We start from the raw sequence: 27373 nt of genomic DNA on the forward strand, positions 1-27373 counted from the left end.
GGAGGCTGGAGAGCTCTTGTTAAATAAGAGGAATGTGTGGTTCACATACACAACAAGAGTGTGCTGCACAGAGGATGGGAGAGCATATCCAAATGCTTGCTCAGGAAAATGTCAATCTAGTAAGGCAAAAGATGGAGTGGGATCAGTTACTGCTCTGAAGGGTTTTCACATAAAACGTAGGCCAAGCTGTTCCCATGACATGAATAATACACTGCTGGTTTTCCCTGCTGTGTTATTAATAGTGCACCTTGTCCCAGGCCTGTGCACCAGACAACAACTGCCCAGCCCTCAGAGGGAGAAACAGGAGCCTTGACCTGAAAAGCCACCACAAAAGTTGTTGGAGAGCACAGCTCTGGGTGGAAAGCTGTAGAGAATTTTGTGCAGAAAGCAATCAGCAAGTCAGGGCAGGAAGGGCATTCCTAAGTGCCCTCTGCTCAGTGAGTAACATCACCTGCAAGCCAGGCAGACAAGGAACTCATCAAACCAATACCAAATGCATTTTCTCTCAATATGTTACCAGTTCCAAGTGCAGCATTCTTCCTGAGCTAGAAAGTCACATTATTTTTTGTTTATGATACAACAAACAGGGAGTGAATGTGACTGAAATGGGTGAGGGAAGGGTGACTGGGGGAGCACTGACACAGCAGCATTACAGTCAGGGTGATCATTACAAAGCTTTTCTTCTGTGTGTGTAAAGAAGATAAAAACGTTGGGATGATGCCCTTCAGCACAAGATAAAAATGAAAGGAAAACCCAGGAGTTCCAATCACTGGAGGGTGATTCAGTCCCTAAATGTACTCACACAACTCCACAGCTGAGCAAGGGATGGTGGACACAGAGTGATCACTCAGCTAGGGCAATAAGGAGTCAGTTCATCTTGTCTGCAGGAGCAGGAACTGCCCACCAGGATGTACCAGAATGCAGCAGAAAACTCAGTGCAGGAACAGAAAATGGGTTCCATTACTGCATCAACACAACAACGAGTGTGGGACTGTGGAACTACCACGGTTAATCTCAGTTTAGGTACAAGAGCTCTCAGTGATGGAGCTTTCCCCGTCCCCCACACCAGGTGGGGAGGCAAAGGCATCTAGATAATCCCAGGAAGGAGGAATGCTGGAATAATAAACATGAAGGCAAATTAAAAATGCAATTTCCAGTCAGAAAAATGGGAGAGGAAAGTGGTGGGGAGGAAGGGAACATTTGTTTTCAAGCCATCAAACCAGGCTTTCACAATGAACAGGAGGGAGAAAACAAACAGTGTGAGGCACAATGGTTTATGCAGCTCTGGAGGGGAGGATTCCACGAAGAGGAGAGATTCTGTGCATTAATTGGGAAGCCACAGACATAATGAGTGCAGGATGACATTTTGATGCTTCACTCGTCTTCTCCCCTGCCAATCCATCTCTGTGCTTTGCAATCTGTCACTCCTGACGATGTGTTAATCTCTGGGCTGAGGAGATAAATCTGTTTGGGCTCTTTCTCAGAAGCAGGTACCTGTTAGGCACTGCCAGAGCCTCTCCTGGGAGGGAAGAGCCACTGCAGTTTGCTGAGAGGAGAATTTATCCAGCAGATCATTCTCAGTGAAACCCTCCATGCCTTCCTCCTATATTTACAGTCTAATTTGCATTTCTATACCCTTGATTATCTGAGCACCTCAAAATCCCCCATGTGCTTAACCTAACGAATCCCCAGCACAATTCAAGGAGCAGTGGGCAGTTCCATCAGAGCCAACAGGGATGATGGAATTCCTGTCCCTGGGCTGCAAGGGTGGTACACAGATACTCTGTGTTTTCTACAGGGTGAAAGGAAGGAGGAGAGTTCCTGAACCACTGATCAGCTGCTACCCCAGACATGCTCCAGCACAGCCCTGCCTGAGCTCTGAAAAGCATCTTCAGTGCTCTGTGTTGCCTTCTCTTGACCAAACCTTTCATTCCCATCAGCTGCCTGAGGTCCCTTTCCTTTGTGCCATTTTGCTGTGTTCACAGCCAAGGAAGGCTCCCAATGGGCAGGCAAAATTCCCCCCATTTATTGTCCTTCCTGAAGAGAAGCAGAATATTAAGCAGGCAATTTTAAAGGACAGGGGGAAAAAAAGGAAGTAAAAAAAAAAAAAAGGTTTGAACCACACTGTAATTAACATGGTGATCATGCCAGTTTGAAAATCACTAACAGAATTTTATGATAGTGAATTTTCCATCCTGCAAGGCTGTGAATAACTGTAATTTAACAGATGCATCCAAAATGTACATGCATCAAACTAAATCTCTAAAATTATAGCATATGCATGTCCTTAATATAGCTAGTGAGCATGTGTGCCTATGCACACACAGCCAAATATTTACTATGACATATAGAAAACCACATTTACTCATCAATGTAAATAAATGGATTCTACCTACTCCATCTCCTTATACTGTGATTAAAATTCATGCTGGCCAGCTTAGTGAGGTTACAGGTGACAGCCTGGCTCCTAAGTAATGCCCCACTTATGAGTCTTCAGATGGCAGAAGAATTTTATCTGCCCCGGTGTGTTGATCACAGAGCTGAGGGCCCATTCAGCTCCTCTGAGGATGTAAATCTCAGAGGCCCTGGCTACCAGGGACTGCTCTTGTGATGTGCTTTAGGCTCTCTGCACATCCCTACGTTCATTTTCTATAATGTGAACTTGCAGAGCACATTTTGCAAGAGGAAAAGCAAGTGGGTGATGTTATGGCATCACAGAAATCAGCTTTCCTCGTTGTATCTCATCCTAATTAAGGGCTGTTTCTGTTGCCAAGTGAGGTCTGGGCTTCCTTGATGTATAAATCAAGAGTGTTTGTTACACTAAAAGTAGCATGTAATTGCTTGCCAGCATCACCTTGCTTTGAGAAATGTGAAAGAAATCAAAGGAAATGTAGAATATGACTGGAGACTGTCTTTGGCAATGAACAGGACTGTAAATGGCTGATCAGGTCTGAAAGGGAAATACATGGTGAAGGGATTTGGGATAAATATATTTAGATTTAGGCACGCTGAAAATACCAATACTCAAAAGCAAAGGCCAGCAGGGCCTTGCTCAGTGCCCTGTGGCCAGGATGCTCAGCCTGGGCCCTGCCCAAGGAGGCTCAGCCTGTGCTGTGCAGTGGGACAGGGGCCAGGCTCTGTGCAAGGGCTCATCTGCAGCAGCAGCCCCTGGCTCTGGGCATCCTCTCTCCCACCTGATGGAAGCTCACAGACACGCAGAGCAGCTCTTGAACACCCCTTCCCTTCAGGCTGCTCCACCTCAAAGGGACTCCATTCCCACAGGTGCTTCAGGCACTCCTTGAAATTTAACAGAGCAAGTGATGGCAAAGAGCAAGGAGGGTAAAAGTGAAAGTAAATAAGGGCTACAGAAAGAGCATGAGACAGAAGCCACATACTGAGAAAAGGAGCTTGATGAAAGGGGGAGAAGGACAAGTAGGAGAGCAGGTGAAATGGGGGAAAAGGGGAAATAGAAAAAAGGAGAAATGAAAAAGGCTGCGAGAGCTCCTTCCATTATCAGCAGGTCTGATAACTTCCTTCAGTGCATGACTTCATTTCTGGGAACCACAGGCCAGTCTGGAGAGCTGGGAAGCTGATGGAATGGGCCAAAGCTGAGATTTCCTGCCCCATACTCAGCAGGTTTAAAAAGAAGTTTTTTTCTATCACAAGAACATCAAAACTGCTTTTTCTTTCATATTTTTTTTAAGGAAGTAATGGAAAAAGAACAAGAATAATAAATTTTCACCACCCCCATGACTGGAAAACTCAGTGTTACAAGACTGGGTTCCAATGTTAAAAGATAATGTTAAAAAGTTTAAATTTTGCCTTGACCATCCTAGAGCCAGGCTCTGTATCAAACCACATCTGGATTATTCCTCCCCTTCCCAGGCACATCCACACAAAGCTTACAGATCTCTGGGACTCCACAAAAGAGATTTTCAGGTACAGGGCTGCAGTTAGTCACACTCCACAGTCTCTTGGCACAACCTCCCTCCAAACAGGGGCTGAATAATGGGAATTCACTGAGTCACTCCAGTCCAACCCATGGGCTGTCAGCACCCACAGCTCCTGGATTATGCAACTGCAGCAGCCCTGTGCAACTCCTCTGCTGGAAAACACTGATTTGGTGCAAGTGAGTCACAGGGGATGTTTAATGAAAAGTAATCTTTCCCGGGAACATCCTTCCCAGCTATTCTGCTACTGACTCCAGAGGGCTGCCAGACCCTTGAAAGCTCCCCCAGCAGCACTGGAAACAACGTGGGAATGGGGCTGGAATGTTTCCCTGCCCCTTTTCCTCTCCCTTCTAGATGTGCAGGGCTTTCATCCCCTACCAAGCTCAGTACCCTCAACCTCCTGGGGAAGAGACTGCATCTCGAAACAACAGCATTTTCTTCTGATTGTTGTTGTTTCTAGAAAGGAAAGTCCTTCCCCAAGACAGGCTAGACAAGATTTTAATACCCTCTTTAAATCAGGTATAGTTTTGAAGCTCTAACACTGGCTTTGCTGTTACCCTTTCCAGCAGTGTATTTCTCATGCTGAAGGGTCTCAGTGCAGATGAGCCCATCACCCACCCTGTCAGGGCTGCACAGTGGAAGCAGCTGGCAGCAGTCCTCAGCATGGTTCCCATCAGTGCCTCTGCTTTGCAGGTCATTCTGCACAAAAACTCTGGCACTCTCCTGCCTAATGGCTTGCACACACAGAGCCCTTCCCACACTACAGGCTTTGCAGGACCACTGATTTTATTTCTCTGCTCATTAAAGAACACATTTCCCCCCATTTCATGCATTTTAAAGCATCTCTCTAATGAGTTCACACACTAGGCAGTAATATTTCTTCCCACACTTTTCCATTAGCTGTGTCAAACTGGATCTCGTGTCGTTTGTCATGCTGCACTGAGGGGCTGAGAATTGCCAGGTGCATTGCTGCTGCTGCTGCAGTGGTGGGCACAGCTGTGCAGGGGGATTTGCTGGTGCCTCCTGGTGTTTGTGGCTGGGGCTGGCACCAGCAGTGTGTGCCCTGGGAGATGTCCCTGTGGGCTGCCATGCATTCCAGAGTGTGCTCTGTCTGTGCACACCCATGCACAATTCAGTCTGTGTTTTATCAGGCATTTTCCTGGAGTGCCAGCCCAGCTCCTGAAGAGGAGAAGGGCTCTCAACAGCTTGTGGTGCCCTGTTGCTCCCTGAGATTTAGCATGCAAAGCACTTGCCTTTGCAGAATCCCAAACATTTCCACAGCACAGACCTCTCTGGGCAGGTTTAAATATTGCACAGCCTAAGCCAAACATCCTGACACAAAACCTTTGCAGTCCCTGGCTTCTTCAGTTTTTGAGCATGGCTGTTTTCTCCTCAGAGACCCCAAGGTTAACACAGCAGTTAGCCCTGTGCTCTCTCCTCTCACAGGCAGCTCCACCTGGCTGGCCAGCTGCCCCTGCTCTGGGAATGCTTGCCATGAAAACAATCAGTGTGGGTCACAGGAGGGGTCACAGGGGACAGGGGGACAGCCCTAACCCCAGCAGAGCAGCTCTGGGGCTGGGCAGGGAATGGGGCAGCAGGGGAGGTGTTTGAGAGGCCACAGAGAACAGGTCAGGGCCTGTCAGTGTTCCACTGCTCACTCCTTGTCATCCTCAACCTCCCACAGTGCCTAGAGGAGCATGCTCTGCAGAGAAACCTCCCCTGTCTGGAGTGTCACCATCCTGAGTGGGACCCTGCAGAAGGAAGCTATACATTGATTTTTCACACCCCTTCCCCAGTTTTCAGCCTATGGAGAAACACACTGCACTCTTCTCTGCATAGGAAGCTCACTTAGTGTTTCCAGAGGGATCAGCTAGTCACAAATGTTAAAATTAGAAGTTAGGTTTGCTATGGAAACTGTATTTGTCCAGAGCAGTTGTGGCTGCCCCATCCCTGGAAGTGTCCAAGGCCAGGTTGGATGGAGCTCTGAGCAAACTGGGATAGGGGAAGGTGTCCCTGCCCATGGCAGAGGGTGGACTGAGATGGTCTTTAAGGAACCTTCCAACCCAAACCATCTATGAGTCTGTTACAAAGGAAAAATAAGGCAGTTTTTGCTTTTTGGTGTTTACTATAGAGCTGATAATTTTAATAGCAATTCAGTACTTCACTTTTCTCCCTTTAGTTGATCTGTTTTGTGACTCAAATTAAGAATTAGAGGGGCAGAGCTGTACAGTAAAATCTGTTACCCAACAAAAGAAGCAGTTCTGGTAAATAATGACCCCTCTGTGGCTCACACACAGCTGGGAACACACCTTTTTACCTGCATACAGGTAAATAATGACCCCTCTGTGGCTCACACAGAGCTGGGCTCAGCTGTGCTGCCATCCAGCACCAGGGCTAATGAGGATTTCACCTTTTCTGCATCAGGAAGGCCAATTAACCACCTAATCAGGGTGGGCTGGGACATGAGAAATGCCCTTACCTGAGACAGGTAGAGTACAGAACAGATTCACTTTGCAAATTAGGAAAAAATCCAAATCAGTGAAGTTTCTTTTTTTGCAGGAAGAATTGTGCCTTTTTAAAAGAAAATAACTTTCTGTGAGCTCTTCTGTCCACAGAGAGTAGCTGGGTTCTAAAATGACTATTCTTAAAAATACCCAACACCACCACCCTGGTCACAGTTCTAATTTGTTAGCATGTTATCCAGGAAGATCTCAGTAACCTTCACAAATCAGGTCTGGCTGCCACCTGCCCTCCATCATGGACCTCCCCAGTATCTTTAAATCATCAGCAACACTGGTAACTTGATAATGTTCCTTCTGATTTACACTACTGCAAAATTGAAAAGTTTGCCCCCTCAAGTAATTTATTTCCCCTTTTATTGCAGCTCCAGAGCAAACCCAAGATTTTCTCTGGCTTCCAGTAGAATGACCCATGTGTGAAAAATATCTCCCTCCATCAATAAGCTCCAATTTAAATTTATCATATTTTCCATGTGTCCCATTCATCAAAGTATTTCTTTACATTTAAATTCTTCCTACAAAGAGTTGGTGACATTTTTATTTAAAATAAAGTGATATCAGAATGCAATAAAAAAATTTAAAAGGCATTTTGCATACCCACACTGGAAAGGTGATGCTGCTGATTTAAAATGAGTGTTTCCAAGGACATGCATGTGTAAGAGTTACACCAAACCCATTCAATTAACACAATGAATAACACCTCAAATTCTTACATGTATCTTTTGTGACCTGATACCCATTTCTCACACTGCAGTATTTATTCTGCTGGAAAACACAAACAACCCTTTAAAATGTGGATTTGTGAAGGGAAATGTAAAGAAGCAAGGCCCAAATGCCAGTGATCCTTTGGGCACCCTGTTACTGGACTGAACTCTCTTGCTCCCAGGCCTGGGATGTGTCAGTGCATCAGAGAACCTGGGCAAGTTTTATTGGTACAAAACTGGCACAGCATAGAGGCCAGCCTGGTTATTTTAATGATTGCAGTGAGATTATTTACTACTCACTCCACAGGCTCAAAGTGCATTCTGCAGGATTTATGCACTGGCAGAAACAGCAGAAAAGGGAGCACCCTAACTTGCCCAAAATAATACTCTGAAACTGGGGACAGCTTAGCAACTGCACAACACCAGACTGAAATCAGATTAAATTTGTTCAGAGTTTGGGCTGACTCACCTGGGGCTGGCTGCTGAGCAAAGAGCCAAGATCCTGCAGGGAATGGGCCATGAGTACTGATCCCAAAACTTAAACACGAGCTCCCATCCAGAAGTGGGAAGATGCCAGATCAAGTCACAGGAAGATTTGTAAATCTCACTCTGTATTTTGGTTTTTTTTTTTCTCCTTTCAAATATTCCTTTTAAATGTTTCTTGGTCACTGAGGCTATGAAAATTCCATTCATTTCTCCGTGCTGTTGCCCACTTAATGAGGTAAATAAACATTTTATTATTCCCCTCTGATGAGTACACAAGCACCAAAGCCCAGAGCTGAACAGTGAAACAAACAGTAAATTATTTCAATCCTCTTAATTCCCTGCTTCTTTGGCAGATAATGCCATAAGTCATTTTAGCTGAGCAGCCACAGATTGAGGACAGATTTCTTTTTAAACTTTGGAAATGTTAAAATTGAATGAACTAACAAAAGAAATTTTTACCCAAACAGGGAAAAATAGAACTTCTCAAATATGACACTGGCTATCAGATCATTTTTATGGGTTTTTTTTGCCATGAGTCTGAATACTAATTTTTTTGGGAGGACAAGTTTCCCCTGTCCAACCCAAAGCCAGGCAAGTCCCATGAATCCCAGTAAACTGAAATAACCTTTTCCTCCAAACTCCTTCCCCAGAATTCTTGGAGAGTTGCCTGTGGTTGAACTGGAATGCATCTGGAAGTGTTTGAATTAAGTGCAGCTCGCCCAAAAGCCAGCTTGGCTTCCTGCAGAGGTGTCAGGGATAAAAAGGGGATTGTGGTGGACAGAGCATTGTTGCTGTGAGGTCACAGGGAGCTGAAGTGACACTGGAATACCCAAAGCTCCTCAGGGCTGCTCCCTTCCACACCAGCAGAGTGCTCTGAGGGCAGCTGAAACACCTCCTGAAGTGCTGCAGGACACACTTGCTGTTTGAGCCTCCTGCAGGGAACAGCTCCACTTAACTCAGCAGCATCCCCTGCATGGGTGACCACAGAGCTTCACCCAAAGCACCCAAGCTGCAGCCCTGCAGGAACCAGAGGCTCTAGTGCTGGAAAGGATCAGCCCCTTGTTCATCTGGCTCTGAACATGAACATGTATCACTCTGTGCCTCCATGACTATTTCAGGCACACTGCTGATATTCCTTTCTGACTGGATGTGGAAGTGTCAACTCCCAGTTAATAACACGTGCCAAATTGGGAGATGATAAATGTAGGAAAGCGAGTTTGTATGCACCAGGTGCTTGTATTTCCCATTTACGAGAACAGATTTATAATTTTGAAGAATTGTTTTCATTCCACTATTTGAGGAACAAAAGGAATTTCATACCTTAAGGCAGTATATTCTCTTCATTCACTGGAAAGAGCACAGAGGTGCAACAAAGTGTGCCCAGCTCATAGTGCCTCTGCAGGTCTGTTGGACCCTTTCCCACCAAGCCCCAGCCTGCCCTGTGCCCGTGCCCAGAGAGGGCAGGCCTGGGCTGCCCTGGGCAGTGAGGGCACAGCAGCTGTGGGCAGGAACACGGGCTGCAGGCTGGGAGCCACAGAGGTCACAGCCCCCCTGGCACCTGGGGCTGCAGGAACACTGTCAGGGAGCAGAACAGTCCCTGCAGGGTGGGAGCGGGCTCAGGAGTGTCAGTGTCACCCTGGGATCTGAGTGTGCCTCTGACCCACCAGCACAGGCACCAAAAGTCCCACTGAGTCCAATCAGAGGAGGCTTGGGTCTATTTACTGTAACTGAGTCGGTTCCCAGAAAATAATTAATTCCTTGTCGTGTCTCACGTGTATTGATTTTTGTAATTACAATGGAATTGGAGGCAAGGGTGCAGAGAGAAGGAATGCACTTGATTGGTGCTTAATTTGATGCACAAGCTGTCAGGGACAGAGCAATGTGTGGCCATGCCCAGCCTGGTGCTCTCTGTGCCCCTCGTGCAGGATCCAAAATCCCAGCCTGCCCCGACAGCATGCAGTGCACAGAGCTGGCTGCTGCAGCAGCCCCCACTGCAGGCAGGAGAGTGCCCAGAGGGAAGAAGATAAGGACAGGACAAGCTCCACGTGTATCAGTGACTGAGAGGAGGAAACAAAGAGAAAGAAAATACAGGTTGTTGCTGATAATAGAGCTGCCAGGAGATAGTGTAAGGAAAGACAAGGAGTGAGAGAAGAGAAAATACAACATGGCCTTGCTTGGTCATGGTGCTGCTAGGAAAAGCCAGCAGGAGGGAATCAGCTTTGTTTCCCATATTAGTTAGGTAGTTTCTACCCAGAGGCAAGTCAGCATTTGGCTTCTTAGCAGGTGCCACTGTCCCCTCCCAGGCATGCCCGTGGGAGAGGGGCCTGTTCCACACCCACACCTGGCTGGAACACCCAGCCTGTGTCCCAGTGTCACACATACTGCCACCACACACAGAGCCACCTTCTGGGCTCACTGCAGCCAAGGCCTGCCCCGACTCCTGCAGCACCACAAGGAGCTGTTTCCAGCCTAGAAGTACCAGTTCAGTACCTACTTTGCCTGAAAGCACCAGTTCAGGAAGCTCTCACAGGAGCAAAAAAGCTCTTGCTTATACAATAGCCCTGCAAATGAAAGCTGCAAAACAGTCTCACATCCAAACACTAGAAAGAAATGATACATGTGAGGGAGAGGCAGAGCTTAGGGGCATAAATCAGTCCTGAGTTAAGCACTTTCAGCTAACCCTGTGATATTTTAAACAAAACAAACCAAACCAGCCTCCAGGACAGGGAACCATCCAGTCTGTGCAGTTTCTAAAACAACAGCACTCAAAGGCAAATTTTCTCCTGGTGCCCTACACACATCACAAGAGAGGAAGCTGCTAACTCATACTTTGAGAAAAGCCAACAAAATGGGAGAGGCTGTGGCAGTGTGCTGGCAACACTGGGAGCCACAATCTCCTCCCTGGCTGGGAAAGAGCCCTGAGCAGAGGCAGAGCACAACAAACTGTGAGGCACCAATAAATAACCAAGCAGCACTGAAGGATGACAGCAGATCTGTCTCCAGCAGAATTATTGGTGAGAATACTGAAAATTCTTTCCCTCTTAATGTATTAAACTCTTTGTTTGGGGCTGAGTTGATGCTGCCAGAAAAGCCTTTTAACACAGCCAGCATCAATTTCAGTGGGTGTTTGAAGCAGGAGAGGCTGGCTTGTTGAAAAAGCAGCCCCCAGAAAGGCTGCAGCCTGCAGAAAACACATCAGCTCTGCTCAGCTGGGAAATCATTTGATCTATTTTATATCATCCACCCCGGCACTGAGGAGGCAAATATGGGAATGAAATATGGACACGGAGCAAAACACAAAAAGAGACTTAATAAAAGGAGTAATGATGTTTTCCCCAAAGCCTCCCATGCAGGCAGGAGGGCAGAGCAGCACCAGCTGAGCACGGGGCCCTGTCGGGGTGTGGGAAGGGAACAGCCCTGCAGCACATCCCTGGGAGGAGGGACGGGCAGGACAGCCTGGGGAGCTGCCACTGTGCCCACAGGCAGGGGGACAGGCACCTGGAGCTGCCCTGTGCCAGGACCAACCCTGGGCAGACAGGGAACTGATCAAAGAGTCAAATGTGGCTGGCCCAGCGCCGCTCAAAATTCAGCTCAAGTCCTCAGTGACAGATTTCCAGTGCTTCATGCTTCTCCTCAGTACATGGATAAATTAAAAATAAAAAATAAAGAGAAAGAGAAGGAAGGACACAGCTAAACAATAACTGAGTTCCCAACGATCCAGGAAAAGCCAGTGGTAGAACCAGTGCCTATTATTCCTTGGCATTTTAAATTCCAGTGTTTAAATTCCAGTTCACAAGCCTGATAAACTCATGATCCTACAGCACCAACCATAAAAATATGTATACTTTTTACACCCACAAGATGCCCACAACACCAAAAAGTTCCAGCTTGTTTATAAACACGATTTTAAAAAGATGAGTAGAAAACCGGAAATGCAAACATTTTTATTTTCCCTAACTATTGTAAACTTCTGGCTACTCAGCCCTTAGCCTAACTTATTCTCTGGCTGCCTCACAGAGATGACATGACAGCACTGATCAGCTCACACCAGTGCTGGAATTCAAGCTGCAGCACAGCAACAGGGGGACTGTGGGCACAGACAAGGAGTGAGAACTGAGCCAAGGACACACATTTGAGCAAAACCAGAAACAATGAAAGCAGACATGACACAGTGGGCTGGGAGGAATTACATCTGGCTATGAACCCTGCTGAAAACGAGTCTCCCTCCATGTGGAAGTCTGACTATGGCTAGGTCTTCCTACAGGATAATCAGGTACAAGTGCAGGACTCTGAACCTTCTCCACTGAAGCTGGTGGCAAAACTGGCCCCAGCTCCACTTGGAGCAGGAGTGAGCCCCCAGGCCTGAGGGCCAGAACATGCACTTCAAAATGTTCCATGTAGATGCAGTGCATAAAATCAAACAGAGGCAATCCAGCAAGCAACGTGGACTCTAAAGCACTGTTACTGTAAAAAAAGCTCGTTGTGTCCCACAGAAATCCACCCTGTGGGAGCCAGCAGGGCCTGGGGAAGGATGCTAAGGAGATATCTCTTTTCCCTTCCAATGGGAACTGTGTTTTGCTTCTGTGCAGCTCGGGCACAGGGGAGGGAAGGGCACACTCTGCTGGTCACAGCACCTTTTGCACTGACAGCTTTTGGACAACCTGGGTGCTGAAAAATCATCGTGGGAGGTGGTGCCCACAGCAGGCTGCTCCTGCCTCCTCTCACCCTGAGTGTCAGTGAGTGCCTCTGATGCTGTCACTGCCTTCTCTCGTGTTTAAACATCAGCCTACCTGCTGCCAGAGCTCCTTCTCTCCTGAAGGACAATTTTAGCAGTGTAACATGTGGTCAGAAACTCTTTACCTTAGGCTTTTCATCCAGTATTTGCTGGCGGATCTCCTTGTGTTTTTCTACAAGTTTCTCCTGCCTTTTGCTCTGAGCATCTTCTAGCTGTCAGAAAAGAGCAGAGAATCTTTTTTCGTGGATTGCACAGCCTCACTCTCCCACCTCCTCCCCAACAAACATTCCAGCCATCCAAACTGAAACATTGTCATCGAAACTGTCAGCAATTCCAAGCTAAAATTACCCAAATTACACAGCACTGCCTGAGTGCCCCTGAGCACAACTGTGCAGCAGCTGGGTGTGGACATGAAACATCACATTTCACATCTAACATTCAGCATCAGAAGTGTCTGAAGGACTGACAGCAGACTAATGTTATTGAATTACAGATTCTGGGCTTCACTTAGTAATGCACTCAGACAAAAAACCTACTTAATTTGCTAATTCCTTAGGTTGCTTCCTAAGTCAAATGCTCTTCTAAGCAAAACTGGGACAACTTTAGAACCTAACTATCTTTGCATTGAAATTAAGAGGAGAATTCAATGGCTGCACATGTTCCACAGTGGTTTTACACCCCAAAGCACTGCAGGACATGATTTCAGCCTGGTGTGAACCACCTGTAGCTTCAGCAAAGCTAACAACTGCCATAGAATTCTTTAATTTGTGTTTACAGAGCTCACAGAATGCTTTTTACATTTCAGTAACTGTACAAATGCAATTACAGTTAGGATATACTCTGCAATTAAATGTTCACTGACTTTCCTTGTGCAATCTTTGCATTTGTAAGCCAGCAAGCCCATTAAAAAAATGGGTGTGTTTTCCATGGATACACACAGGCTATTCAGAGATGAAATTGTATTGAATTCTTCCCTCCTCAGCACCGTCCCCCAAATGCTGACTAACAATTGAGGAGCTGTCTGAAATCCCAGCTTTCTTTAATTAGAATCCCAGCTTTCTTTCACTGGAATCCCAGCTTTCCCTTCACTGGAATCCCAGCTTTCCTTTCACTGGAATCCCAGCTTTCCTCTAACTGGAATCCCAGCTTTCCTCTAACTGGAATCCCAGCTTTCTTTAACTGAAATCCCAGCTTTCTTTACCTGGAATCCCAGCTTTCCTTTACCTGGAATCCCAGCTTTCTTTACCTGGAATCCCAGCTTTCCTTCACCTGGAATGTGAAGCAGAGTCTACACTGCCCCTGCCAGAAGGCAGCAGGTGCAGAATCTTTAAGCTGAAGCCCAGCACCTGCAGCAGAACACAGGCTGGAAGGTGAAAGGTGACATTTGGTGGCCCGGATGAAGCCTGACCTACCCTCTTGATGTACTGCACCACCTCCTGGATGTAGGAGCGGATCATCTCCGTCTTCTCCCTGGGGAACATGGCAGCATTAGTGGAGTCACGAGAGCACTGATGGATTTTACTCCTGCTCTCTTTGCATCACCAAGGCCAGGTGTAAGGACCTGCCTGATTGCCTTCTGTGCCCTCCCTGAACGTGTCCTTGTGCCAGGCTGCCCTTGTGGCACGAAGGGCTCAGAGTTCCCCACACCCCCGGGATGATGCTGTTTTCCAGGGGCTCCCACAGTGCCCAGATCCCTGGGAGCTGCAGAGCTGTGAGCAGAGGCACAGTGCCACGCTGTGGCAGAGCAGCAGGCTGTGCCAGGGCAGGCTCTGCTGCCCCCACAGGCACCAGGCTCCAGGGCAGCAGGGCAGGCCCAGCCTGGCCCCGCAGAGCTGGGCTCAGGGGAGCTGAGCTTTATGGCACACCCAGAGTTATCTGGTAACATCAGTCAGAAGCTGAGAACCCCCAGAGGGGGAAATGCACACACAACAATTTGTGGCTGCTGCAGGTGATGCCTTTCAGGAAGTTACTCCAAATCCTGATTGCCTCAGCCAGGACCTGTGCACTGCTCCTCAGGGAGCACTGAAGTCAGGAGGATTTAGGCAAGCACAAAGTGGGTGTCAAAACATGAAGTAAAAACAATTAGAACAGTGAATGTGTGTACTATTCCTTCCCAAACTCGTGCAAAGCTTCAGATGAGCTGCAGTGGAGCCAGAGTGACTCAGAAGGGATTCACCAGGAGGAAGGTCTCACACCTCTCTGCCCTACTCCCAAAGTGAGGACAAGCTGCGTCAGACAGGGGAAAGCTGACTTGCAGTGGGGTCCCCTCTCACCTCTCAAGGGCTCTTTGGAAAGCCTGACACAGGAAAGTCCTTGGGAAAAGTGAGAAAAAAAATGAAAAGGAAAGAGAAAAGAACTGCTGCTTGTCTGTCCCTGAGCCTTTCTCACTAGTGTCTCATTTACCTCTCAGCAAATCATTTCCTACTGCAATTGATTTTTACTGCTGCAGCATTTCCGTCATGGCCAGCTGCTTTGTTCCAAGATGAATTCCATGCCCTCTGAACAGTTCTAACTATGTTAAGTATTTCTCCTCTTTTTCATCATAAATTATTCTCATTTTTAATAGGATGTTTATTGAAATTTTTAATGTGCTGATTCTGAAACTACCTGAAACACTTCACTGTGTGTGTCTGTGATTTCCTGTCAGGGTTACCAAATACAGATTCTCTCTTGAGAGGCTCCAGAACCTGTGCAAACCCTTTCACCTGCAGAAAACCAAACACAGTCGTGCCTTTGTTACATGGTAGAACTCAAACATTAGAGGGTTTCTTTTTTTGTTTTATCCTGTTTGTTCCTCTTGTATTTTTAACTGCTCTAAAGTCAAGACTGGCAACAAGAATAGCAGTGCAAGATTAAAATGCTCTATTTTCTTTTTGAGCTGCTTGCCAAAACAAATGGAGGAGGACAAACAAACCTAGATACTGTGCCCTTGGGAAGAACACAGTCACAACTTGCACAACTGCAGTTTGTGCTGTCTGGGGTGCATGAATGGAATCAGGATTGCTGTGCCTGCCCAGGGACACTGCACCCCCAGAGCCCAGCTTTGCCCTGGGTCCCCCAGGTGTCACTGTCACCAGCGCAGGGCCATGGGCAGTCTGAGGGCAGCTCATCCCAAAAGCAGAGGGAACCTCACAGTGGTGCTGCCATTTCTCTTGGAGAGCAGCTTGAAAGACAAGAGAAGCCAGAAAGAGAAAGGCAAGTCAGGATGAAATGCCAGCCTGCAGCAGCAGGAGCCTTCAGGCTGTTTGTTGGTGCTCAGAGGAACAGTGCCTGCACGGACAGCTCTTTGGGAAGCTGCCCCAGGAGCAAACCTCTGCTGCTGGCCCTGCTCAGGAACAGGAGATTGGATTAGCCCAGGAAATGAAATTATTATCAGGGAAAGGACTCTGGGGAGGGCTGACTGAAGGCTGCCTTGGATTTAGGGTCGAGACCTTCCTTTGGTTTACCAGCTGTGAAAAATCTCGTACAGTGATGTGGATCTAGGGATATACTTACTCTTCCATTTGATTTTTATCCTTGGACTTTGCTTCTGTGATCTTCTCCTGCCTCTTCTTGTCCATTTTTTTCTTCAGTTCTTTCTTTTCTCTAAAGCATAAAAAATAAAGGGGAGTACAAAAGTATCCAAACAAATCCCACAGGGAGCAGCAATCAATGGAAAAGGGAACAGCACTTACTTTTCACAGGTTTCTTTCAGTTTCTTTAGCTGGTTGTTCTGACACTCCTCTGCTACATCTGTCAGCTTCTGAATTAGCTAGGAAAAAAATCCCAAAAATAAAAATATGTATTTTCAGCTAAATATCACAGAGGCAGCTAAATTTCCTCAAAAGCTTGCAGCAGACAGGAAAGTGTTACACCATTCCCAGATGAATTACCAACGATCAAAAGCCAGCAAACATCATTATCAGTGTAAATACATTATTAACTTGTGGAGTTCAGCCAGAATGGTGCACATCCAACTCCCCCAGAAACTGCTACTTCTCTGTACATGGAGGTGATACACTTTCACAACATTAAATGTAAAACCAAAATCTATTTCAAATATTTTACCTTTGCTAGGAATGAAAATGCCTGTGAAAAAACATAAGGGGTCACAGATTGAATTTACACAATGCTAATTGCCGAGTGAATTCTGTGTCACTGAACATCCAGGTTTTTCTGTGAGGGCTGAAAATGTTCCTCCTGTAATGAGGATAATTACAAGGAATGCTTTGGATTTTGGGGTGGTCAGGGGGATGTTGAAAATCAGGCGTGATCAAAGTATGAAAGCCAAGCACAGAGAAGCATAACCTACATTTTGGTCACAGAATGAAAAAGCTCTGAGGCACTGGTTTGAAATCTGCTGTGGGTTCATTCTCCTTGGTGCCCAAAGCAGTAACAAAAGGCCCAGCCGTGCTGGGGATGCTGACAGCAGAGGAGTGTGGGCAGGGCTCCTGTGCCAGCTCAGGGAACAGGAATGAAGTGGGAACTGGGGCCCATTTGATCACCCTTCTAGGTTAAGTCTGATTTTGTAAAATCACCCTCTCAGGGTGATGAACCAGGAGTGCATAACAAGGCATGGCTGGTCTGATCCAACTTTCCATTCCTTAGATAAAAGCAGAACAGTACCAACAATAGGCTCCCCTCTAAAAGAAAGCCATCAGAAAGAATCTCTCAGCTAAAAAGCAAGTTCGAATTGGAGTATTAACTCCTGCACAGCTCAGAGGGAAAGCTGCCCAAAAGTTCTGTGCTAAAAAATGCATTTACTGTGCCACCACCTAACGGGACAATGCCAGAAATGTAACTTGGCTTTGAGAAATGCCATTTCCCATTTTGGAATGAGAAATGAGTTACCTCGTGAGATAAGCCCAACTGTGTGGGTCTAGAATGGTTCTTTTTTACAAAAATCCAAATCTCTGAGAAGCAGCCACCAGCTGTTAGTGGGATGGGGACTGTCCCCTGTGGTGCAGGTCACTGTGCCCATACAGCCACCCTGGAGCACTGTGACTCACACAGGGGAGGGGACAAACATCCCAGCCCCGTGCTGTGACCGTGGAAATCAGTCTGTGCAGGGCACTGCTGAGCAGCACCCACACACAAACCACTCCTCTTACCTGCTCGTTTTGGCTGGCAGGGCAGAGGAGACAAATCACCCAACAGGAGGGAGGCCAAACATCAGGTAATAGAAAAAATTGCAAGAGGGGGTTGTCTGGAGTTGAGAAACAGCTTGTACTCCCCTAACACCCTTTAAAAATGTTCATTTCCGCCTACAAATATCCATTAGCATCAGCTTCCATCTGCCCAACTCCTCTATTTCAGCTCAGAGGGCCTATGATCCTGCTGCAGTTGTCAGCCAAACTCCAGCTGTAAAAACAAAGCTGACTTGGACCAATGAATGCAAAATATTTCTTCACCATATACAGAAGATGTCCTGCATCCCCTCAAAGTGTTCATCTGCCACAGGAACACTCTTTGGCACAACCCTCTGTCCTGGGGAATGTTCAGATCTATTTTCATGGTGTTTCAATTTGTTTTCTGGCTAATCCTGCCTCCTTGTGCATTGCAGGTTTGGGAAAGTGGCAGAACAAAACAGGAACATCATCCAAAAGCCGCAGTAAAAGGAGAGTTTTGTAACCAGAGGTAGCAACAACGGTGCTGCCTTTGTGCCTTCCACCCAAAGCCTTCCGAGCTGTTGGAGTGACAAAGTGACACAAGAGCCCCTTGGAGCTGCAGCAGAACAGAGGGAAGTGGGGCTCTGGAAGGGACCCCAGGTAGGAGGAAGCCCCAGTGGATGAGACTTTGTCCTGGTGGCCCCGGTGCTCACCCCACCAACCTACCAGCTTGATGTGCTCCCGTTTCTGGTACTTCTCACTGTAGTACTGCTCCTGCCTGAGGTTCAGCAGCTGCTGCTGCTGCTTCTCCTTCAGCTCCACCAGCTTCTGGGTCATCTCGGAGTCCAGGGCAGCCAGCTCCTGCTCAATGGTGGAGGAGCTGTGGTCGGGGCTGCTCGTCTCAGACCTGTGAGGACACAGCACACCCCAGGGCTCTCGTCACCAGGATCCACACCCTGCTTTCATTTGCCTAAATTTGCCTTTTGGAGTCAGATGTTTATAAGCAGCCCATTAATAAGTTCCTCAGTACCACACACAGAGCAAGAAGATAGGTGATTTTAGCCCTAGTGAGTTCAAGGATTTAATGAAAAAGAAATTACTGATTTATTAATTGAATGGCTACAGCTTTTAAACCTCATCTCACTGACCCACCAGGGTGGTGGCAACAAGACTGAGTACAGTGAGCTACAGAGGCAACTGCCAAGACTCCCCATGGAACTTGTTTATCCATTTCCAGACATAATTTGAACTTCAAAGCTGCAGAGCCTTCAGCAGAAGGGCTGAATGCTGAGTATTTTGGAAACCAAGCCATCCCTGCACGCACTCAGCAATAAATTTAAAAGCTGAATGTTACATCTGCATTTACCAAAGGTTCACATGGCAGGAACATCCCTTTATTTGGTGTTTTCTCCCCCCTTCAGGAAATGCCATGCATAGCACACACAGGAAAGTGCTCCGTGGGCTGCTGGCTTCAGAAGGAAAGCTCCCACCCCAGTGGGGAGCAAACCTCAGACAGGCAGCTCTCAGGAGCAGGGGAAAAACACAGTAAGGGAGCTAAAAAGCAACACTAAGGAACAGTTTGGGTCTGTTTTACTTTTTCTTAAGACAGAAGGAAGGATAGATGTAACTGTGAAAGGAGATGAGATGACACTAAACTGCCCAAGAGAAAAATAAGCAGCAAATCCAGTACCACTCTCAGGCCAGCACTAATGCAAACCCAAGGAAAGTACATTAAAGAAATAAGATTATGCTGTGTCCCTGCTCTGCTGCTGTGTTTACTGCCATGCTCAGGTGCTAAATCAGTTGCCTGGGAAACGTCAGAGCAGCGCAGGAGATGGACAAAACAACAAAACCTTGAACAGGGAGGGATGACACGGGGAGAAAAATGAGTTTGCTCCTCAGAAATGTGCCGAGATTACAATGCAGAGAACTGGCTCTGCCTCTCTTCTCTCTGCCAGGTTCAAGTGTGCAGCTGCTGTCACTTAGAGTTACTTCTCCTGAAATAATGTGATCCTGCTTTCATCCCTCCGAGGACACGAATGCCAAGGTAGCCTCCTTTTATTTCTTGTGTTTTTATTGTATTTGAATATTCTGCTAAGAGGTTAAGTGGTGTCAGTGTGATGGGTGAGGGTAATTTAAACATTACAGAGCCAGAAGTCAGCATTAATGAATATTACAGTCAGCATTATGATGCCATTACACAACACATATTTTAAAGCTGACATTTCTCTTGTATTTCTGGGAAAAGGGAATCAGGCCTATTTCTAAACACTGGCTAAAATACTGGCTGTTTTTTATGGGACATGATCATTAAAGAAACTTCAGAGCAACACCAACAAAACACTTGTGCACGTGTATAAATAAATATTTCAAACTTCCTGTAGACAATGGCTTTACTGAATCTTGGCTCAGTTTTAGACAAGGGCAAAAAGCAGAGATTGCTCCTGACAGAGATATTTTTATGGCCATCTCATACAGGGAGAAGAATCCTGTGAAGCAGTGATTTTTACTTTGCAGTTACAGGCAAATAGGGGATTTTTCATCATTTTAAATTGTTGCTGATACTTTCTCCTGTGCTCTATTAGAAGTCTGCTGCTTGAGATAATATGTACTTGCAAGCTTGAAAATCCCTGAAAACATATTTGTGCTTTTTTAAAATGGAACCTCCAGCCTTGTCTGTATCTGCACATAAAACTCCATGTCTCTGACACCCCTGTGGCAGCTCCACGTAGGAGACTGCAGGGTTTTGCTGCCTGACATCATCAGTGGTTTGCAGTCAGATCAGAAAACAGCAAAAAAACTCAAATCCCTTTTTGCTCAAAAACAAATGAGTCATTTTATTCATCCAGCTTGATTTTCTGCTTAAATGTAATAGGAGGAAAGCCAGAAATGTGCTGTTGTTTTGCCTGCCACTGTCTGTCACACACTTTGGTGGTGGAAAACACTGCAGATAAAATATCCCTGGGCTTGCAGTTGACAGCCAGCCATTAAAGGGAGTTTGTTAAACTCAAGTACAGAACCTGGAAGCCTGAAAACTGGCAACAGTGAAGGCCAGCAGAACACAGATATATTGTGAGTGTCGAGCTCTTATTAAGGCAATGACATTCTGTCATCAGGAAAGCAGAAATGAATAAGCTCCTGCCCAGGGACAAGTTATGGCCTGAGTCCCAGTCACTTACATTTAGAGGGACTATCAACAAGGTTGGCAGCCAGAGCAGGCTTGCAGCTTTTTTCTCTGATCATCTCCTTCCAAAAAGTACTTTTTTTTTAAAGTTTGTTCAATATCATCATATTTAAGAACTGCAGCTACATCAATTTAATGTAAAAGTTAAGAGGACTTTAGTGCTTATCTGGTTACTTCAAAAAATAAATGATGTTAAGACAAAAAGGATGCAGCAATGGGAGAAATAAAAGTTCAGTTGCAAGAGTCTCTGACACTGCTTGGCTCTGTGTGTTTGTGCTTTGCCAGGAATCATGAATTGATCTTTATTAACATACAGTTCCTCACCATAAGAACAAGGCAATCATTGTGGAAAGGTTCATAAGAATTCATTGCAGCTTTTTGCATTTAAATTGATAATTAGAATTCATAAATAAATAATATAAAAATGGTATCAGGACAGAGAAAGAGACAGGGTGGTGCAAGGCTTGGAAAGAGAAAGCACAGAAAGGGTGTTCCTGGCAAAGCCAGGCAGTTGTGAGGACACTCCCAGGTGTTCCAGATCAATCATGATTTCACAGCACTCAGGTGGTTATAATCTCCAGGGGCTTCTTTCCCCTAATTGTACACCTGATGCCTTCTGCTGTGGCCTGAGATTTCCCAAGGCTCCCCCAGGGAGCCATAGCTCTCATCTCCCCCATTAACCAGGAGCCTGCTGCTTTGGATTTTTTCTGCGCTCTGCCACCTCTGTATGATTTCTCTGCCAAAAACAAGTGAAGGTCTCTGAGTAAAGTCTCCAGCAGCCCCCAGCTGAGGAGGCTGTGCTTCACCCACCTCTTCTTGCTGTCCCTTTTGGCAGTTTTCTCCAGCACTGCTCTCCGCCGCAGGTAGTCGTTCTGGATCTCGTTGTACTTTGCCGTGTGCTCTTTGATAAGGTCGGTGGTTTTCTTGTGGTGCCTCTTCACCAGGTCCTTCATCTCCTTGTAGTGCTTCTTCTGGAGTTTAACAAAGGACTTCTGCTGTTTCAGCTCCTCAATGGTCTGTGCTTCCACTTCTGCAATGATAATAATGAAAGGCACTTCAACTTTGCAGCACTGCAGGATTTCAGTCAGAGGAGCAGGAACGGAACAAAACCTGCTTGTTTGCTCTGGGTAAAGGAAATATGGCATAAACTGAGTACTTTCATCTGAAATAAGCTAACTGGCTTCAAAGCACTGTGACAAAATGGTTCCACTACTATTCACTGCATTCAGAACAAATTTAGCCTCTGTTCTCACAATAATGCTGCTCTTTTTTCTGGGTTAGATGGTAACTTGGTGGTCATGAAGCTACAACAATTTCTAAAAAATTCCCTGTTGGCACCCCACCTCATGAGATTTGCCCAGACTTTGTTTACTTCAAACCTTAGGAGTTACTTCAGTCCTAATCACTGGAAGTAATGCCTAAGCCTGGTGGCCTATTCCATAAAAATGTTGTTTTTCTTGACAAGAAAGCTCATGCAGTGTGACCTGTGTATTTATTACCTGTGAGGACACTCTGGATAAGATCTTCTGTCTTTGCAGGTGCTTTCACAGAACCTAGGGTAAAAGAGATGTTTAATTTCAGTTCTTTTAAAACAACAGCCATGACTGTGCTGCTTGGCTGAGTGTTAGAACACTCAGGTGACACAGGACACACCCTGACATGGGCAGATTTTAATCACTGGAGAAAATACATCTTTTGAGCAGGAGAGGAGCATGAAAACATCAACCTTCTGGCCCAAGACAGAAAGGTGACCTTCCAAAACCCCAGCTGAGCTGTGCTGTGTTACTGATAAGGAGGATGAACCCCTGATACCACTCACACGAGTCCCCTGAGTGGCTTTAGGCTGACAGTACAACCATATCACACACTATGATGGCAGTGCAGAATTCCTGCACACAGGATGGATGAGCCCAGCTCCTTGGAAGCCAGGCAGATCCTGCCTACAGAGACTGCAGCCATAAAGTCACAAACACTGTGTTTAGCAAGCATTTGCTATAGGAGATGTGTCAGTACAAAGCACACAAGGGCCTAAGACTGTGTTTTGTGTGTGGAGTAAGATGCCACTACGTGCATGAATTAGGCATAGTTGTAAAAACAATTCCAAGAGATTCCTGCACTTGCAGCAACAAAAAAAAACCCCCAGCACATTTTCTTGCTTGTAATGAATTTCAGTTTCACCACTAATGCAACTGTTAAGTAGAAGATATTTGTATATTTGAAGCAGAAAAAAGTGGTGGGAAAGTTTCTACCTATTGTAGACAAACAAAACAAACACCACAACTTCCCACCTTTGTTCTTCAAACACAGAACACTTGAAAAATTATCACCCAGACTAACTGAGAAAAGATGGGACTTGTTGTCTCTTTGCCTTGGTTTTGTTGTTTGTTATTTTTTACCTGGTGCTGGCTGGCTGTGGACAACCTGAGTGGCTGGTTTCGGCGTGAGGGAGGCAGTGAAATTTACCCCATTTTCTGCTGGTGTTGGCCTGGGTTCGTTGTTAGCTTCGGACGGCGCATCCCCGTGGTCAATCTGAAATCACAGCACCATGCACATTATTCTTCCCAACTAACAGACTTCATTTATTTGCAGGTCCACTTTAGCTTGGTTTTTAAATGCAAAATTCTGCAAATGTTGTATCTAAAAATCATTCTAAAATAAAACAACAGAAGAAGACATCCTTAAGAGCTGTGGTAACCCAGGTGGCTCATTTGTGCAGGGTAAATTTCAAGTAGAAATGGAGCATGCATTATTCTGAAAAAGTATTTTAAGCAGATATAACTCATCAGGGACATTTTTTAGTGCAACATATATTAGCTGCACCAGATGTGAAGGCTGTATTGCAGCGGAGAGCCATAAAATCTTTCTAGAAATAACGTAGGTGCTGGCAGGAGAATGCTCCTCAGATCCCTGCTGTGACCAAAACGTGTACACGAGATTACTGCTGAATTTCACAGACACGCCCAGCACTACCATTCTTCACCATTCTCACAGAACAGGAACATCCTTCTGCCTCCCAGCAGCTTACATTCCTGTAAGTACACTCCAGGGGTCACATGTAAACAGTACCTCCATTCTGCTGCATGAACACCTCTGTGCCATCCAAATATTGAAGCATTTCCACAATCTCTTCCTTCTCTGCAGTCTCCTAAAGGCTCAGGCTTGCAGTGTGCACTGCACTGCACCCTGAACATCTGCAATTGTCCCTGTGACCATCAGGATTTAAGCAGGCACCCGGCACTCAGCAAACAGAAGGTCATTCAGAGCAATTTTTATTTTGAAATGTTTCTGTTTCCTGCTGTCCCTGCCAGGGGCCGGTTGCCATGGTGTCTCAGGGAAGTTTTGGATTTGTTCCTTCAGCTGCTTCCCTCTCCTACTTTGATGGTAATCACATTACACGAAGAGGCAGGATACCAGAGCTGGGTTTTTATTTTTGCCCCATGATTCCTCCACGCTTGCAAAACATCAGCCTGCTCTGCACCAACAGAGGCAAAATGGATTTTGGTCCAACTGTTCTGTGCTGCTCCTGCTGCTGCCTTCCTTCAGCCTGGCCCTGACACTGCACTGGGCACTGCAGCACAATTCCTGTCCCACAGCCTCTTCCTCCCAGAGTTACAGGAGGGAGATACTGTAGGCAGAAGCAGGATGCAACTGAAAAGCAGTGCCAACAGCTTCATTTACACCAAGCAGGAATGACTGCTGTAAAACACAGAAAAACCTCATTTAGCCAACATTCCTAACAGAGGAACAACGTGACAGCAAAAGCTGCAGCTGTGATAAACACACACAGATGTGGTTATCCTCACAGCTCTCCTCAGGCTGCAGGTCATTAGTTTAATACAATCTTTGCTACACACATCATCGACATTTCATGCAAATGAAGGCAGAATTCCTAACTCCTGGCAGCTCTGTGCCCCTATGCAGGGCAAGTGGGTATTACCTTCTTTTGAGACCTGGTTTTTGTGTGCTGTGAAATGCTGCATCACACCTTGTTGAGAGCTATTAATGTAACCTGGCACTTTGGGACATAAAACATCTGTTTGCAGAAACTGAAGCAGAAACGCGAGGCAGGATCACAAAGTGAATAAGGAATAATTTTCACTACATCAAGCAATCTAATCTCATTAAAAAGCACTTTCTCTTCCCATAATTCATCACACTATGCTAAAAGAATGCTAAAATAAACACGATTTTTCCTTTAAAAAAATGATTTTTCCTTTTAGGCTGTTCTTAAATCATGATGTAATCCAGCCTTTTAATTTACAGTTTTAATATTCACATAAACTGGTTTCTATTTCACACTGCCACGTCTATTGCAACACAGTGCATTTACTAAATAGAGAGATCCATACCCATAGAGGACTCTCTCTATGTCTGTTTTTATTTCTACAGAGAAAAGGAGCTACTTCAGGCTGGGATTAGCTCTTACCAAGGAATTCTCTGCAAATTCCTTTGGGTTGTTCCTCCTGTGTGTAAAGGACACTTGGCAGGGGAAGAGAGGGCAACCTTCACTACCTGTATGCTCCTAGAGATTCCCAGTGTGATCACTGAAAGGTGCAGAACTCACACTGCAGGCATTCCTTTCCCCAAAAACAGCTCTTCTCAGGCCAGGCTGGAAGGCAAGAGCTGACCAAGGGAAGTAAAGGCAGGAACTCCTGTCATGGTCCCAATGGGAACTTTGTAAATAAATCCAGAGAGGAGGCTGGAACCTCAGTCAGTTCTTCAGCATTCTTTGTTTATGTGATTGCACTGCCCATTAGCAGACAAGGCAATGTGAAGCCTGAAGAAAAGCTGATTTCTTGGTTTAAAACAATTCACTGCTGGGTAGCTTAGTTCACTCTTGTTCTGTGAGGAGCTTCCCACAGAGGCTGGGTTTAAACTTCTACAGCAAGGAAAGCAAAAACCTCTCAGTTTTCCTCTGACAGCTGCTCAGATCAGAAATGTGTGTGAGGGGAAGGAGAGAGGAGTGGGGAGCAGAATCTGTGCTGGGAGACAGCTCAGCTTTGCACACAGTCAGTTACAGTGTGTAAGCCTGAAACTGGGCATTGGGAAGGGGAATCCAGGTGCAATCAGGTGCTCATTCTGGCAAACACACTTGGGTTTGTCAGCTGTGTTGCCAGTGAGTGTACTTGCAGTTATGGATTGCTGTGGGCCAAAAAAAGTGAAGAAAACAGACTGACAGATGAGGAAAATGTTATCATCACAAAACATGGTCAGGGAATTCAAGATTTCCAAGTACAGACCAAAATAGCTTCCCCAAAAAGTGCCTTTGAAGTAGAAGGGAACCATGGTGAACTCAGGGTGACACTTACAGTGGCAGTTTTGTCCCTGTCCCTTGGTGCTGCAGCTAGCTCAACCATTACACACTTTTAGCAAACAGACCACAATCACTACAGTTTTCTTTTACAAAATATTTCTGTGCTGCTCCAAAACAACATCCTTTATCCTAAGAGCTTCCAAGCTCCTTGACAGTCATCTCTCCTTCCACTTGCTGCAGAAGACTCTCTATGACAAGAATTTTTCTAACTAACAAATAAGCCTGTATATACCAGGAAAATCTGTAGTTTTTCAAAAGTAAAAACGACCTCTAAGGTATTTAAAGGATTCTGTTAAAAAAGGCTTTGCTATTAATATAGAATCTCATGTGTAGCGTGTCCTAGATAAATGTCTAAGATGCTATTGAGCATTTCAGTGTCCTCATTCAGCAGAGCTGGTGACACTGCACACAGAGTGAAGTGCTGGCTACTGAATTGTAATGACTTTCACTCCTCTGGTCTGCTTTGGGAATGTATTCTTGGCTACAAAATCTAGTTCAGCCAGGTTTTGCACTTCTGAGAATTGCAGAAGGCAGGCCCCAGAGCAGAGGGCAGTTTAGGATTGAAAAGCATTTGTGTCTTTGCAGGAGACTTGCTGAGAGCCTTTTGATCACTTGGTGTGCACAACACCTGGCACAGCCACCTCTGACAGACAAAGCTGATGCTCCCAACACTGCTAGAGGCCCCAGTGACAGTGTGGAAAAGAATGTTTGAACATGCAGAGTCCATCAGGAACCACAGCTGAACTCTCAGTTATACTAATTTGGGTGCATAACCTTCAATTATACAGAAAGAAGGGTTCACAGGTTAGTCTGCAGGTAACCATAGCTATCCAGATATTAACAACTAAAACTGGGGCTCCTACAGCTTTCAGCTGAGCTCCAATAGGCCTATTTATTTACTCCATGGCCTCCTCCCTCTTCATTTCTAACATCTATGAACTCCAGAGGCCCCTTCCCACTTAAGTTATTGTAGGATTTGTGAAGAGACACCCTGTGTCTCTTCAGGACATGTTTGCTCACAGAGAATCAACAGAGACATCATAATCTGAGATACACAAATGTTTCTCAGCAGAGTGACCTCTCCAGAGACAGTCTGAAATTCTCTGCCATTTGTAATATTTTCAGGAAGAACTCCTGCCACAGAGCTGTGGTTTTTTGCAAGGGGAACCAGCAGCACACTGGAAAACAACAGGCATTGTGTCACAAAGATTTCAGCTGCACAACACACAAGTAACACAGCTCTTCCTGTCTCACCTGTGAGCAGCACCCCGCTCAGTGTTTTTAGTGCAAGCACACTCCCAGGGCAGTGCTGGGGTGTCCTGTGCCCCAGCCTTCCTCAGGTGATGTTTCCAGGTGTTCCCATAATCAGCACATACAATTCCCTGGGTTTTCCA

The 27373-nt window shown here is 45.9% G+C and overlaps 1 protein-coding gene across 4 annotated transcripts in view; it reads right to left on the reverse strand.

The window, feature by feature from the left end:
- PLCB1 (phospholipase C beta 1) overlaps positions 1-27373 on the reverse strand; it is a 332534-nt gene that overhangs the window by 42156 nt on the left and 263005 nt on the right. For all 4 annotated transcript variants that reach the window (XM_041474010.1, XM_041474013.1, XM_041474012.1 and 1 more), the window contains exons 24-31: positions 23062-23194; positions 22165-22218; positions 21476-21695; positions 18208-18388; positions 16069-16145; positions 15890-15979; positions 13807-13864; positions 12520-12606 (exon numbers count right to left, since the gene is read on the reverse strand). In XM_041474010.1, coding sequence (XP_041329944.1) covers positions 12520-12606; positions 13807-13864; positions 15890-15979; positions 16069-16145; positions 18208-18388; positions 21476-21695; positions 22165-22218; positions 23062-23194 — 900 coding nt within the window. The remainder of the gene's footprint in view (positions 1-12519; positions 12607-13806; positions 13865-15889; positions 15980-16068; positions 16146-18207; positions 18389-21475; positions 21696-22164; positions 22219-23061; positions 23195-27373) is intronic.

Source organism: Pyrgilauda ruficollis, unplaced genomic scaffold, assembly GCF_017590135.1.
Source record: "Pyrgilauda ruficollis isolate IOZ18807 unplaced genomic scaffold, ASM1759013v1 scaffold31, whole genome shotgun sequence".
Taxonomy (NCBI): domain Eukaryota; kingdom Metazoa; phylum Chordata; class Aves; order Passeriformes; family Passeridae; genus Pyrgilauda; species Pyrgilauda ruficollis.